General features: G+C 44.7%; 1 protein-coding gene across 1 annotated transcript; it reads left to right on the top strand.

Moving 5' to 3' along the window:
• Positions 1 to 209: 209 nt before the first annotated feature.
• Positions 210 to 2,915, top strand: LOC105041486 (putative pentatricopeptide repeat-containing protein At3g05240). Its single transcript, XM_010918474.4, has one exon. The coding sequence runs from the start codon at positions 570 to 572 to the stop codon at positions 2,715 to 2,717; it is 2,148 nt and encodes a 715-aa protein (XP_010916776.1). The 5' UTR covers positions 210 to 569; the 3' UTR covers positions 2,718 to 2,915.
• Positions 2,916 to 15,798: the final 12,883 nt, after the last annotated feature.

Here is a 15,798-nt window from a genome sequence, read left to right on the forward strand (position 1 = left end):
TAAAATTAATAATTTTATCAATATTTTTTTTTTAAATTTTTTAATTTATATTTTGAAATTAATATTTAAAAATATATAATATATTGTAAAGCCCGTCACATATAATTTTTTATAGTGTCCGTCGCATATGATTTTTGTTCGGTGTTAAGGTACCCCGTCCGGGTTGACTTAGTAAGCTCGTCACCCAGCCAGCAAGGCAGCAATAGTTGTTGGATCAAGAAAAAGCCTTGAAATTTTCTAAACCCGTTGGAACCGGCAGGCGGCAGCCCGGGTCAATCATAAGATCGACCGCGGGTCAACCGGTAACAGGTGAAGGAAGGGGGCGAGGAAAAAAAAACCTCGATGTCCTCTCTGGAAGCCCTGAACACTGGTAGTCTGGAATAGGTATTTCTCCTTTCTCCCGATCCCTCTTGGCCGTTCGATGGTCGGAGATCGCCGGTAATGATGATTGGGAGTCTCAACACCGCAGCAGCCGTGGTGAAAGAGGTGAGCAGAGGTGGAGAGGGACGGCAAGGGAAGAACGGAGGTGGGGAGAGATGCTGATGAGCACCTGGCTGTCCATTTAATATATGCGCTACCTGTACTTCCAGTCCAAATCAAATCTCTCAACCAACAAGAGATGGGTCGCACCACATTATCAGAACATCATCTCCCTTCTCCGGAGCTGCTCCAAATTCGAGGAATTGATTCAAATCCATGCCCAAATGATCCGAACCCGCCTCATAGCAGACACCTTTTTCGCAAGCCGAATCATCGCTTTCCTCACCGCTCCTTCTCCCCAATCCAGCATGGTCTATGCCCGTCGTGTGTTCGATCAAATTCACCAACCCAACCTGTTTTTGTGGAACTCCATGATCAGGGGCTACACCAATCACGATTCTCCCCGACACGCGCTCTCTCTTTATAAGCTGATGCTTCGAAGAGGGTCCTCTCCGGATTGTTACACGTTTGCGGTTGTAACGAGAGCTTGTGCTCACCTTAATTCCTTGGAAACGGGTGAAACAGCTCATGCTTCGGTTGTAAAACGTGGTTTGGAGTCGGATATGTTCGTCATGACCGGGTTTATTAATCTATATGCTGGTTGTGGGGAGATCAGTATTGCAAGAGAGATTTTTGATGAAATGCCGCGAAGAGATGTGGTCTCGTGGACGTCAATGTTGTCTGGTTATGCTCAAGTAAATCGGTTGGATGAAGCTTTTCTATTGTTCAATGAAATGAGACTGACGGGCGTCGAGCCAAATATGGTAACAAGCATGAGCTTGTTTTCAGCGTGCGGACAGCTGCGAGCTCTTGATCAGGGTCGTTGGCTCCACTTGCGAATCGCGGAAGCTGGGATGGAACGTGATGTTGATGTTGCTAACTCTATAATAAACATGTATGCAAAGTGTGGAAGCATGCTAGATGCTGGTAGGGTCTTTAAGAGGATGTCTGTGAAAAATTCGGTAAGCTGGAATACCTTGGTTGGTGGCTTAGCTCAGAATGGACTCTACAAAGAGGCCTTAACGGTGTTTCAAGAGATGGCATGCTCTGAAGTGAAGCCAGATGAGATAACGGTCGTCAGTGCTTTGTCGGCATGTGCTCAGTTGGGTGATCTCCAACAAGGGAAGCTTCTCCATGCTTACATTGAGGATCGTATGATCGCTTGCAATGTTTTTGTTACAAATGCTCTCATTAACATGTACGCCAAATGCGGAGATCTTCCTAAAGCTGAAGCCATATTCAGGGAAATGCCTGAAAGGGATGTTTTCTCGTGGACAGCTATAATATCTGGTTTTGTCCAAGGGAGCGGTTGTAAGAAAGCCTTGAGCCTCTTTGAAGAGATGCAACTCACAGATGTTGAACCAAATGAAGTTACCTTGGTTAGTGTCTTATCTGCTTGTTCCCAACTCGGGGCTTTGGACCAAGGCAGGCGGATTCATTCTTATATAGAAGAACATAATGTGAGAAAGGATGTGTGTTTGGGAAATGCACTGGTGGATATGTATGCAAAATGTGGTTGCATCGAAATTGCATCACAGGTTTTTCTTCGAATGCCTCTAAGAGATACCCTTTCATGGAATACAATGATTACTGGTCTTGCAACTCATGGACATGGAAGAGAAGCGATAGATCTCTTCAGTCAAATGCAGCAAATAGGGGATGCAAAGCCTGATAGTGTGACTCTTTTGGCTGTTCTTTGTGCGTGTAGCCATTCATGCATGGTTCAGGAAGGAATATTTTACTTCAGCTCCATGTCTAGCTCATATGGTATTGTTCCTGAAGTGGAACACTATGGCTGTATCGTAGACCTCTTAAGTAGAGCTGGGCTAATTGATGAAGCTAGTGATTTTATCAAGAATATGCCAGTAGCACCTAACTGTGTGATCTGGGGATCGCTTCTCGCATCCTGCCGGGTCCATCATATGATGGAACTTGGACAGAAAATTGCACAGCACATTATCAAGATAGCACCTGATGATGAGGGAGCACATGTGCTCATTTCTAATTTATATGCTGAAGCAGGTAGATGGGATGATGTGAGACAAGTAAGAGCCCTGATGGGAAGTAGGGGAATAGAGAAGTCCCCGGGATACAGTTCGATTGAAGTGAATGGTGTTGTCCACGAGTTCTTTGTTGGACATAAGTTACTCCATCAGTATGGTATGATTTATTTGGTGCTCGATGGCCTTACACACCAGATGAACCAGACTGTTTGTGAATTACGCTATGCTTTGTGAAGCGTCAGCTGCCAGCTTAGCAAGTCTGATCTAGATCCAGGTATGTTCAGCACATGTCCACTCATATAGGTTTTTTCTTATTATTTTGCGTAGTTTACAGCAAACAAACATTCCTCGTTTGATTAAGCAAATAAAAATCCCAACTACTGTGACAGTTTGTTACAATTTGTCTTTTATATGGTACTATGTTAGCACTTCTATGTTTGTTCATCTTCATGGGCATTAATTTCATGAAGGATGCATTTGTTGCGCAGTTTTTTTTTTTTTTTTTTAAAAAAAAACAACAAATATACTATGCAGAATGATTATCTCCTTGAAATTGTGATTTTAGCCTTCCTTCCTTTTTTTTCCTGCAAAATTCTGGTATGTGGATACCTGCTATGCAAAATATTCGGCATGCATCTTTACTTGGTCAAGGAGTAGCACAATTATTTCTTTGTGCTTCGTTGCAAATATAATTTATTCTAAATAATTGTACTCCTGTCACAACTATCAGAAGATGGTTTTGAGTTTCTTCATGATATGTCTCATTGCAAGAAATCGTCAAACTAGATGCTTTTCTTTGTATGTAGTTTTAAGTTTCTGTAGGTTAAACCTTTTGTAGAAGATGGTTTTCGAAAATATTTTTGGTCCAATATACGTGTTCAATATTTATCCCATGAACTAAATACATATTCACACGAATTCTCATGTAGCCCAATGCTCAAGCCCAAGCTGTAGCCTCTACTTCCCTGGTCCCACACCTCACGGTGTCCCATCCTTATCTTCCTCTACCACACTTCACCTCTATCCTCTCCAACCTTCGTTGCTCCTCTACCTTGTTTGCCTCCTATTTTACCACCTCCTTCCTCTTTTCCCGCCACTCCCTTGTCCCCTTTATTTGCTTCGCCCCCTCCTCCTTCCTTTACCCCTTATCCTTCCTCATCTTCATCCTCTCCTTCGTCCTCTCCCTTCTCTTTTCTACTCTTTTGTTTGCTGTCTCCCTAACGTCCTTTGCTCCCCCTCCTCTCTCTCTCTCTACCCTAAACCTACATTCTTTCCTCCACTCTCCTCACCCTTATATTCCTCCCCACACCCTATCAGATTGGGCTTGACCCGAGGTGGTGCCGGCTGAGGCTTGATTCGTGACAGGCCCGTTTGGGTTTTTGGGCCTCATTCGAGTTTAGGCTGCGTCGGGTCTGGCCCAATAAAATGTTGGGGGCTCAGTTCCAGTTCAAAGTCAAAAATATTTTTTGTAGTAAAGAAAAAGGATGGACCCAACCCAGCCAGGCTTGTCTCCTGTTCTGCACCATGGCTTTTTAACAACATTTGTAGCTATTGAGTCCGTTCTTGAATATCTACGTTCTTAACAGAAGTTAAATGTTGTGTCATAGAATGGCACGCCATTGTGTGAAGTGAATCTTTTGGAAGAAGGATTGATCTTACTTTGTGCGAGTCCACCATTGGATTATCCACTGGTCGCTTTGAGATCTGTTCAGGTAGATGAATGATGGAACTCGGAGCACTCCAAGATCTGTGCAGTGGGTGATCCAACAGTGGATTCGCGCCACAGAACGTGAATTCTTCTTTCCCTCGTCCAATTTCTGGTAGGCAATTCTTGGTACTGACCAGTCATTTTTCCATATTTTATTCTCCTCTCCCATATTTCCTCGTGTCCAACGTGTTTCTCACTAGATTTATCCATCAGTATTCAATACGGGAAGGCGAACAGTTAATAAATGATGTTTCCTAGGAAGGCTATCCATACTGTGTAATTGGAGGTTTGCATAAAACTGAGGGTGGAAGACTTGTTTCCATCTAGCGTAATGTGTTGCTAGGTAGTTTGTCATCCCCTTCCGAAATGGCCTTTATGGTGTGCAGAAAAATCATGCCTTCACCAAACCCCCTACGCTTCCGATTTTCCCCTTTCTTTTTAGAAGAAGAGCCGGAATGGGCCACAAAAGAATCAGAAACCATAGGTCAAGTAACAAAATCTGGTGCATCCATGATTGGTGTTTTGACCTAAGTGGACCTAGCAGTTCATATCACTTCTGCTCCCAGCTTGTGGCGCCAACCAGTCCATTATTCTTCTTTGCTTTCTGTCTGCTTCTCCAAAATCTAACCTCTTCCCCGCAGTTCAATCTCAATTTCTAATTAAGAATAGGAAAATAGGTTTCACACTAAATCCTATTCTTTTTCACTATAGCTTTTTTTTTTTTTCCCCCCCCCCTTAAGAAAACGAAAAAACTCACTCTCTTCCTAGATCAACTTTGAAACTCACTACATCCGCACTTAATTCTTATAGGCATGTGTCCCACTTATTTGATCTCTTTAACACCGTGTGCATGTTTTCACCAAATATTCCGGCATGAGGGGCTTATTTTGTGTCTTCCTATGTTTTATTTTTAAAAATATTGATCATCTTTTCTGCAACGTGTAAAATTACATATTTTCATCAAATCAAATCAACAGGCAGCAGCGTTCAAGCAAAGGAATCATATACCCTCACGTCCATTCATCATCAAGGATGACAGAATTCTCGTTAATGCTCAATAAAACTCAAGGGTAATAACTATAGTGATCCTTAGCCCTTGTAATAATAATATTAATCCTCTTCCATGGAGGCCCATGCGCCCTGCATGTGTCCGCTTCCATTGGAGCTGTCAAGGAAGATGAGGGGCCCATGAATGAGATGTCTCCGCGTGATACAGTGATCGCCAGATGGTCCTGAGGTGGGCCCACGGAAAGCCCAGGATTGGGATTGGCTTGATCCCATCTATCATCATCCCCTTCATTGGAATTTAGATAGTACTTTGCCATCCTTATCATATAATTAGCCGAGTATTGTTCTTTGAAGTCGTTCCGATTCTTCATAAATTCTCCACCGGCGGTGGTTGAACCGTCCCCAGTTCCTCTCGTCACTCGTTTGCTTCTCTTTCCGTGACAGTGATGGAAATAGAAACGCTCCTTTCAAGCGTAAGCTTTTAAATAGCAACTATAATGCTGCATTGGTTTCAAAAGATTTTTTTATTTAATTTATATTAACTAGCAAATTTAATCAAGAGAAATATAGATGAAGCAGCTTTTTTTTTTTTTTTTTTTGTGTGTGTGTGTTTGTGCGTATGTGTTCTTTTTCTTTTTTTGCTCAAGGTGGAGGGTGGTTTAAAGAAAGCAGCTAGTATTTGACATTTTCACCGTTCATCTAAATAAAATAGTGTCTTTTGAAATCTTAAAGTTTATGGTGGCTAACAAATAAATTGTGGCTCAGTGCAAATTAACAAGAGTAAATCGTCCGCACGAAAAAGGATAAAAAAAAATCTTGCCAGAGTACTTTTCACTCGAGCTAACAATTTTTTTTTTAGGAATGCAAACAATCTTTCTTATTTCTTTATTTTCTGTTATAGTGATAAATAGTGGCCGTTTTAAGTCATTATTTATTTTGAAAACCAAGCTCTGCAGATGATGGAAATGGCAATCAACGGCTCGTTCTGTCGGTCTCACTGCCTTGGGATCCCAAGCTGTTCGCTCTCACCCTGCCGTGTCCAATATGGATAAGTTACGGATCTTCTCTATTTGTTTGGAATCGGGTATGTTGCGGCTCATATTCGATGGAATAGTCAAATCATCGTATCTGAGTGTCGAATGACAGAGAACTAGTAGAAAATGACCGCTCACCGAAGAGGGCACAGTCAAAAGAGCCGAGAACAAGAGTGAAGGTTCATGGTGCACTGAATGAAAGCAGGATCAATTTGGATCGAACGAAAATGTCGGCCGACGGCGTCCGATGACAACAGAGAGACATGCAAGAAAAATCCATACCGGAGATGGCTTCGACAAAGACACTCTGATGCTCAAGTTAGTCTTTAGCTCAAGAGGTGGAGGAGCGAGTGTGACACAGTTTTTGAGCTCTGAGTATTGGAATGTGCATACCTCCTGGGGATCTCCTCTTATTTTCATTTATAGAGAGAGCAGGATGAAGGACGAAAGGATGGAAATATATTTCGATAACGTTCAATTATACGAAGCCGTATAAGTGCATCTTTAAATAACCCTGTCAGCGAGCATGCCTTTTGTCTGATGCGTCGGTGGTCGTGGCGGTGGGCCTCATCACGCATACACGGTATAATTAATGACTTTGTGGTGTCCTATCATAGCGCGGAGCAGACCATTTAGGGTATAATCTCAGGATGACGTGGTTTGATGTGACTCGATGTGACTGCATGACAGCCTCACTTAACCTTCGATAGTTCGATCGATGTTAATATCGAGGTCGGCCATTAGCCAGGGCAAGATGAAAAGGATTAGAAGCAGTCCAGGGTGAGTACACCATGTGTCAGCAGTCTCGGGCTCACCAAGTAGACTGAAAAATCAAGTCGGTGGATGACCAATCTAAATTATCAGGCACCATAGGTAGCTGATGGATCCAATTTTCGGATCAGGACTGTCGTGACAGGCAAGTACGCTGGTTTCTCGTCGAAGCCACTAGATAAACAGGCTGGTCGTTGGCCGATGTAATCTTCAACTTGGACAATGTTACCATACCCAGGTGATGTCGAGGTCATACTTTTATCGTATTTTTACCAACCTCAATTTTCAGACAAAGTCGGTTTCCTGGTGAGATTGGCTTTCTGGAGACCACGGTCTTCTGATGAGGCTAGCTTTTACTGAGATAGACCTCCGGTTGATGTCGATTGGGTGAGATCGATTAAGTGATGAGGACCTACTCCAACATTTATCCTCCAACTTCTGAGTCTGATTATATAGTCTTTATCGGACGAAAGGAGTTAACCGATGTGCAGTTCCGAGTTGCTTTTTCTGACGACCATCCCTAGAAGCTGCACACAGCAGACTTATTATTTCGGGATGTGGGTTGCCATTTTGTAGAGCATCTTGTCAAGTTCGAAGCATGGTGGTTGAGGCGGAGCATGATTGTATCTCTACTTTATTTCCGATCAACTGATTCTTGGTCAATCGGGGATAAGCCGACTAACCACAATTTTTTTCGTCTGGGTCTGCACTGCGAACTATAGTTTATACTCCAGTGGCCCTTCAGCCATAGCTGGCATGCTAATAGTTGCCAGACTTCATGACTCCATTAAATGGATATTAGCCAAATAACGTCGGATTTCGCTTGGGTCTGCACTGCGAACTGTAGCTTATACTCCAACGGCCCTACGGTTAGAGCTGGCATGCGAATAGTTATCGGACTCCATGGCTCTGTTAGACGGACATTAGCCAAATAACATCAGATTTCGTCTGGATCTGCACCACGAACTGTAGCTTATACTCCAATGATCCTTCGGCCAGAGCTGGCACGCTAATAGTTGCCGAACTCCATGGCTCCGTTAAACGGGCATTAGCCGAATAATGTCTCGTCGGATTCCAGAGGAGTTTCCCAAGTCGAAGGAATATCTCGAGTGGCCTGCCTCTCGTAGTATCGGTGTCGTCGAGGTCATGGTCGACTCATCTTCGAGGGGCTTTGTGATGACTTCTTAGGAGTTCCTCCTCGGATTTTGTCAAGGTGGCCTCGTGTCTCATCAGTACTGCTATTGTACCTCAAATTTTATCGAGGTGATCTCGTGTCCCATCAACAATCTTAACCACATCGCACCTCGAAAACCACTGTGGTGACTTGGGGCCTTGATGAGGGTTTTTATTGCAGGCCATTCCATCACAGAGGAGCATCGTCATTTGCTGTGCCTCGAGTCTCGCCTAGGTAGCCTTGGTCCTTGACCAAGGGTTTTCGTTATCACACCTCGGACTTGGTCAAGATGACTTCTAATTCGGCCGAGGGTTAAGCCTCCAAGGGTTGAGTTGTTTAACATAGAATTGTAGGAAAGAAAATTTTTTATTTATAAGGTGTTCCTATTGATAATTCATCCATAGATTCTTGACGTTTCAGGTTCGAGGAATCTCCGTGCCATCCAGACTCTCGATCTTGTATGCTCCAGGTCATAGAACCACTGAAATCTTGTAGGAACCTTTTCAATTCAAGGATAATTTTTCTTGCTCTATCGATTTGGAGACTTTGGCTCTCCTAAGGACTAGGTCTCCAGCTTGGAAGATCTTAGGCATAACTCGAGAGTTACAGTACCGAGCTACCCTTTGCTGGTAAGAAGCCATCCTCAGTTGGACTTGACTTCGGATCTCATCCAATAAGTTCAGATCAGCTTGTCACTTATCCGAATTGGTCCATTCGTCGTAATGCTCCATCCAAGTCGAAGGTTGGTCAACTTCAATCGGGATCACGGCTTCCATCTCGAATGCTAGTTTGAAGGGGATCCCTCCGATCGGGATCCGAGGAGTAGTTCAGTAAGACCATAGGACGCTGGGGAGTTCGTCTATCCAACATTTTTTGGTTTGATCGATTCTTATCTTCAAGCCTTGCAGATTTATCTTGTTGGTCATCTCGGCTTTTCCATTAGACTGTGAGTGCCCAATCGAGGTAAATCTTGGATGATATGGTACTTTGCGCAGAACTTCTCAAAATTGGTATTATCGAATTGTCTGTCATTGTCGGTGATGATCACTCAGGATAGATCAAAATAGTAGATGATGGATTTTCACAGAAAGTCGATAGTTTTTCTTTCCATTATTTGCACCAGTGGCTTGACTTTCACCCACTTGATGAAGTAGTCGATGGCTATGATGATGAACCTCATTTGTCCACTGACAAATGGGAAAGGTCTGAGTATATCGATTCTCCATTGATCGAATAGCCATAGTGCCGAAATGGTTGTGAGTTGACTTGATGGAAGTCTTTGAACATTGACAAATCTCTGACATTGGTCGCACTTCTGTACTAGATCGGTAGTATTCTTCTGCATGGTCAACCAATAATATTTTTGCCATAGTATCTTGTAGGACAGTGACTTGCCTCCAAGTGGTTGTCGCAACTGCCTTCGTGCACCTCTCGAAGAGCATAGTCAGCTTCGGAGGATCGGAGGCCCTTGAGCAAGGGCAAAGATGCCAATCTCCGATATAATTGGTCATCGATGATCACGTATTGGACCACCAGTCTCCTCATTTGGCATGCCTCGGTAGGATCAGTCAGTAAGGTTTCGTTGATCAGGAACTCAATGAATGGATTGATCCAGCTCGGTTCATGACCGACCTAAACCTGATGAACTTCCTCTTTGAAATCGATACTTGGATTTTCGAGATGCTCGATGAGGATTTTCTCTAATTTATCGTAGCCATATGTGGTGAGTTAGGACAGAAAATCAGCTCGAACATTCTTCGAGCGGAGAATATGGTAGATCTCGAAACAATCGAAATTTATTTGCAGAGATCTAAATTTCTGTAGATATCTCGAGAGAATTGGATCTTGGGCCTCATATTCTCCTCAAGATTGTCTGATGACCAGCTGCAAGTCAGTGAATACCCTTAGGCATTTTACACTGAGATCTTTGGCGATCTTCAGTCTGACTATCAGAGCTTCATATTCAGCTTGATTGTTAGAGGTTTTGAAGTCAAATTTAAAAGCGTACTCAGTCACCATCCTATCAATGTTGGTCAGAATGGGACCCGCACCGCAGTCCTGAGCATTTGAGGCTCCATCCATATGTAGAATCTACGCAGGCTCTGAAGTTTCTCCTAGGAGGCTGTCCTTGACTTGATTGTCATCGGTCAGAGTACACTCGACAATAAAGTCAGTAAGTATCTGAGCCTTCACCGAGGATCGTGAAATATAAGAGAGATCGAACTCACTGAGTTCGACCGCCCATTTAGCCATCCTCTCCGAAGGTTTAGTCGTTGAAGTAAAGTCCTCGAGAGGAGGTCAGTTAGGATCTTGACTGAGTGGGTTTGAAAATAAGATCGCAGTTGTCGAGTGAACATGATGATCGTGAAGATCACCTTTTCGATCTGAGGATATCTGACTTCTGCTTTACACAGCATCCAATTTATGTAGTAGATCGATTTCTGCATCTTATTTTTTTCTTGGATAAGTATCGAGCTCACGGCTTCAGGAGTCACAACCAAATATATGAGTAATTCATCATCGATATTTGGCTTTATCAAAAGTGAAGGAGAGCTTAAGTATCGCTTTAGGTCATCGAAAGCCTTCTGACATTCTTCCGTCCAAATGAAGCTCATCTGCCTGAGGGTTTTGAAGAAGGAGAGGCATCGCTCTGTAAACTTGGAGATGAACCGACTAAAAGATGCAATGCATCCTGCCAGCCTCGATGCCTCGCTTTGTCACCATAAAATCGAGAAACTTTTCCGACGTGACGTTGAAGATGTATTTAATCGGATTCAATTTCATCCAATGTCTCCTCAGGGCATCGAAAGCTTCTGTCAGGTCGTCGATATGAAGAACAGCTTCTTTGCTTTTCATGAGCATGTCATCGACGTAGACCTCTATATTGCGATCGATCTAGTTCTTGAAAATTTTGTAACCAATCTTTGATATGTAGCCCCAACATTTTTGAGACCGAAAGGCATGACTTTATAGCAGTACAAGCCTTTGTTGGTGATGAACGTCATCTTCTCCTCATCCTCCGATGCCATCCGGATCTATTAGAGTCGGAGAGGGCATTCATGAAGCTGAGCAGCTGATGGCCCGATATGGAATCGACCAGTTGATCAATCACGGATAGTGGAAAGCTATCTTTAAGATAAGTTTTATTCAGATTGGTGTAGTCGATGCATATTCGCCACTTGTCATTAGCTTTCTTGACCATCATTACATTCGTGAGCTAATCTGGATAGATTGCCTCGCGGATGAAATTGACTGCTAGCAATCTATTGATCTCCTTGTCGATGGCCTTCTGTCACTCAAGAGTGAAACTTCTTTTCTTTTATCTCACTGACTTGTCCTTGACGTCGATATTTAGTCAGTGGACAATCACATCATATGGGATGTCCGACATGTCTGAGGCAAATCAGATGAAGACATTTGTGTTCTTCCTCAGAAAATTGATTAGCTCCTCTTTCAATTCATCGCTTAAGGAACATCCGATCTGAACAGTTCTGATCGGATCCTCCTCATTGAGGGGCACTGAGGTGAGTCGCTCTGTGGGTTCTCCTCGACTTTCTTCCTTCCTTTGATCCAGTTCGTCATTGATGGAAAGAGCTTTAGCCGGCTTCTTTTCTTTGACTATGGTTAAGTAGCATTGTCGAACCAGCTATTGATCTCCCCTCATCTCTTCGGTTCTTTTTTTCATCAGGATGTGCATGAGCAAGTGATACGTTGAGATGATTGCTCGGAGCACGTTCAGTCTGGATCGCCCCAAGATAATATTGTAGGCGAAAGGAATCCAAACTACAAAAAAATTGAGTTGCACAATCGATTGTCGAGATGGTCGCCCAGCAGTAACAGAAAGTTCTATTTCCCTTTCTACCTTGATCGAGTCACCAGTGAATCCGATTAAAGGAGCGTTAACTGATTTAAATTGATCAATAGAAAGTTGCATTCGAAAAAAATAATCATAAAAAATTATATCGACTGAGCTTCTATTATCAATAAGACATCGTTTTACATCATAGTTGACTATCATCATTAACACAACAACTGCGTCATTATGAGGAGTTTGGACTCTTTGCAGATCTTTCTTAGAGAAGATGATGTCGTTGTTTGATTGCCGACGTTCAGGGGAGCTTTTTGAGTCATCGAATCCCCAAAGTCTTGGTCCCGTAGAGATCACGTTGATCACGTCCACCGTAGGTTGAGTATGAGCTTCCTCATCGGGGCATGGCTGAGGTTGAGAGTCACCCGACAACTACGTAGGTCGGTCCCGTACGTACTTTTTGAGGTATCCCCACCCTATCATGTCCTCAATCTCGTTCTTCAGCTCGATGCACCTCTCGGTATTGTGGTCATAGTTGTGATGGAATCGACAGTAGCACCTCCGATTTCAGAATGTTGCTCTTATCTTCATCGATTGGGATCGTCAAAGGTAGTTCTCTCTCTCTATCTCCATGAGAATCTGTGCATGGGGAGTAGTTAGAGGGGTGTAAGAGTCGTACCTGGGGCCGAAGTTCTTTGGCCTCGAGCTTGGCTAGGAAGGTGGGGCCTTTCTCTCAGCGCGGGCTCGACTGGATCCCATGGAGGTTCCTACCTTCTTGATCTTCTTTTTTGGATCTTTGCCTTTAGATTGACGTCGGTCAGTCTCTTCCTCCTTAGCTCGGATGTACTTTTGCACGCACTCGAGGAGCTCAGCATATATCCAAGGAAGCATCTTATCTAGAGAATAGGAAAATTTAGAGCTGCGCAGTCCCCACTTCATGGCCGTAATGACCGTCGATTCGTGAAGGTCCCAGACTTTCAAGGTAGCAGTGTTGAAGTGCGACACAAAGTCTCGTAAAGATTCTCCGTCCTGCTGCTTGATAGAGAAAAGACTGTTGGATGTTCGCGGCACCTTTCGATTGGTACCGAAGTATGCCAAGAAGAGCTGTCTGAGCTGGTCGAGCAAATGGATACTCTTCGATTGAAGTCTGAAGTACCACATTCGGACGATCTTCCTAAGGGTGATCGGAAAGACGATGCAGAGGAGGGCATCGGATGCCCTCTAAAAAAGTATGAGAGCTTTGTAGCTCTCAAGGTGGTCGAACGGATCAGTGGAGCCGTCATACGATTTCACTTGTGACATCTTGAACCGGCCTGGAATCGATTCATCGAGAGTTCATCGAGAAAAGGGCGGATGGGAGTTAATGCCGAGCTCACCGGTAGGATCTCGGTTGTTCGCTTGGAGTCGATTCAAATGACGATCAAACTCCTTCAGCTTGAGGTCGTATTCGTCCGGTCGCCGCTAAGATTGATCGGGATGCTTGGAATATCCTAGGATGGAACTTTCCCTAGAAAAAGATTTTGACGGAGATCGCGGCCTATTCCCTTTGTGTGAAGCTCATCGAGGGGAAGGGGACCGGCGATCGTCGGAAGTGGCACGTCGAGTGCGTTGAGAGTCAGCTTGTGGCGACCGTCAGATGGGTTGAGAAGCCGTTTAGTGGGAGTGTCGAGATGAGTGGTGGGATGAAGAAATAGGGCCGGTGACTCTGCCTGAAGGGCACATCCTATGGCACTGAATCCTCCATCCATCATTGCTGTTGTTGTTGCTACTCCGCAATCTGCTGAAGACTATGGACAGCCTCCGTCAATGCTCTAACCTGCTATACCAAGGTGGCAAGCTATTACTGGTCCGCTGTTTCCTTTGATCGTGAAGCACTCGGCTTCTTAAAGATCGTTGAAATGCATCACGTCGTGATGAGCGTCGAGTGAAACTAAGAAAAGTATTTTATGCTCTCATCTTAGCCATTGTAACTCTTGAAAGGATATTTCTCGCCCCCCTTCCTGGCATGCTAAGGTGTTGCGGCTCATCTCTGATGGGGTAGTCGGATCATCACGTCTGAGTGTCGAATGGCAGGAAACTAGTGACGAAGAACTGCTCATCAGAGAGAAGGCACAGTCGAGAGGGCCGAGAACAAGCGAGGGCTTATGGTGTGCTGAACAAAAGCAAGGTCAACTCAGGTTGGAATGGAAAGGTCGACTGGCAGCGTCCGATGGCAGCAAAGAGATCTGTAAGAAAAGTTCTCGTCAGAGATGGCTCCGACGAAGATATTCCGACGCTCAAGTCAGTCGTTAGCTCAAAAAGTGGAGGAGCGAGTGAGACAGAGTTTTTAGACTCTGAGTATTGGAATGTGCGTACTTCCTAGAGGTCTCCTCTTATCTCCATTTATAGAGAGAGTAGGATGAAAGATGAAAGGACGGGAATGTATTCCGATAACATCCAATCATACGAAGCCGCATCAGTGTATCTTTAAATGACCCTATCAGCGAGCATGTCTTTTGTTCGATGCGTTGGTGGTCGTGGCGGCGGGCCTCATCACACGCACGTGTGACAGCCTCATTTGACCTCCGGTAGTTCGACTAATATCGATATCCAGATCGTCCATTTAGTCAGGGCAAGATAAAAGGGATTGAAAGCAATCCAAGATGAGTACAACACATGCCAGCAGTCTCGAACTCGTCAAATAGATTGGAAAGTCAGGTCGGTAGATGACCGATCTGAAGTATCATGCGCCGTAGGTAGTTGAAGGACTCGGTCTCCAGATCAGAACTATCGTGATAAGTAAGTACGTCGGTTTCTCGCTGAAGCCATTGAAAAAACGGATCGATCTTTGGCCCATGTAGTCTTCAACTCAGACAACGTCGTCACGTCCAAGTGATGTCGAGATCGTGCTTTTACTGACCTTAGTTTTTAGATGAGGTCGGCTTCCTGGTGAGATCGACTTTCTAGGGATCATAATTTTCTGATGAGACTGATTTTTACTGAGATAGGCCTCCGATTGAGATCGATTGGATAAGATCGGTTAAATAACGAGGACCTACCTCAATAGGGTCCATTCTCCTACCATGGCATTAGGATTGGATAGGCTCCACCAAATACAGAGCCCAGGAACCGGCCCTGTCCGTTTCAGGCACGAACTAGAGACGATCCGGACTCGATGTGGACCCCGGACAAATCCACGCGATTGTTTCGAATAAACGGCTCTGATCGACTGAAGCCGGGCAATCAGGGAATGAACGAGATTCCTCATTCTTGGTCCCCTTGTGCGCATGTGAACCAGCCCACCTGTCACGCGAGGCTGGGACCGCACCGTAGCACGTGAAAGCTGCGATACCTGTGACCCCCTGTTACCCTTTTTCTGGTTGGCCACAGTCCCCACGCTCCTGATCGTACGCCCTCCTTTAGTTCGGACCGCCTGATGGGCATCACAGGGCCGTCGCCGGCCCGTTTTCCACGCTTCTGCTCCTTCGAGATGCGAGAACCGAACTGGGATCAACATCGTAAAAGGAAAGCAGAGAGCGCGCCGTCTCGGCTTGCGCACTCGGATCGGGGACAGTCCACGTGACGGGACGGGCAGCAGGAGGGGCCCGCTGCTCCTCGCGGCGGACAGGCACCCGCACGCACACCCAGTAGAATCTTCCTGCACAACTGTGCCGGAGAATTGACGCAGTGTGATCCCCTCGCTTATCGCGCCCACGGTCTATCATTAACATGGTGCAGCTGGAACCCCTTTCCACGCGATTATACGGTTATTATGAGCATGCAGCCGAGAATTACGGTCCAAAGAAAAAGCGATCCAGGAAGAAACAAAAACG

This window comes from Elaeis guineensis, chromosome 2 (genome assembly GCF_000442705.2).
Source record: "Elaeis guineensis isolate ETL-2024a chromosome 2, EG11, whole genome shotgun sequence".
Classification (NCBI taxonomy): Eukaryota; Viridiplantae; Streptophyta; class Magnoliopsida; order Arecales; family Arecaceae; genus Elaeis; species Elaeis guineensis.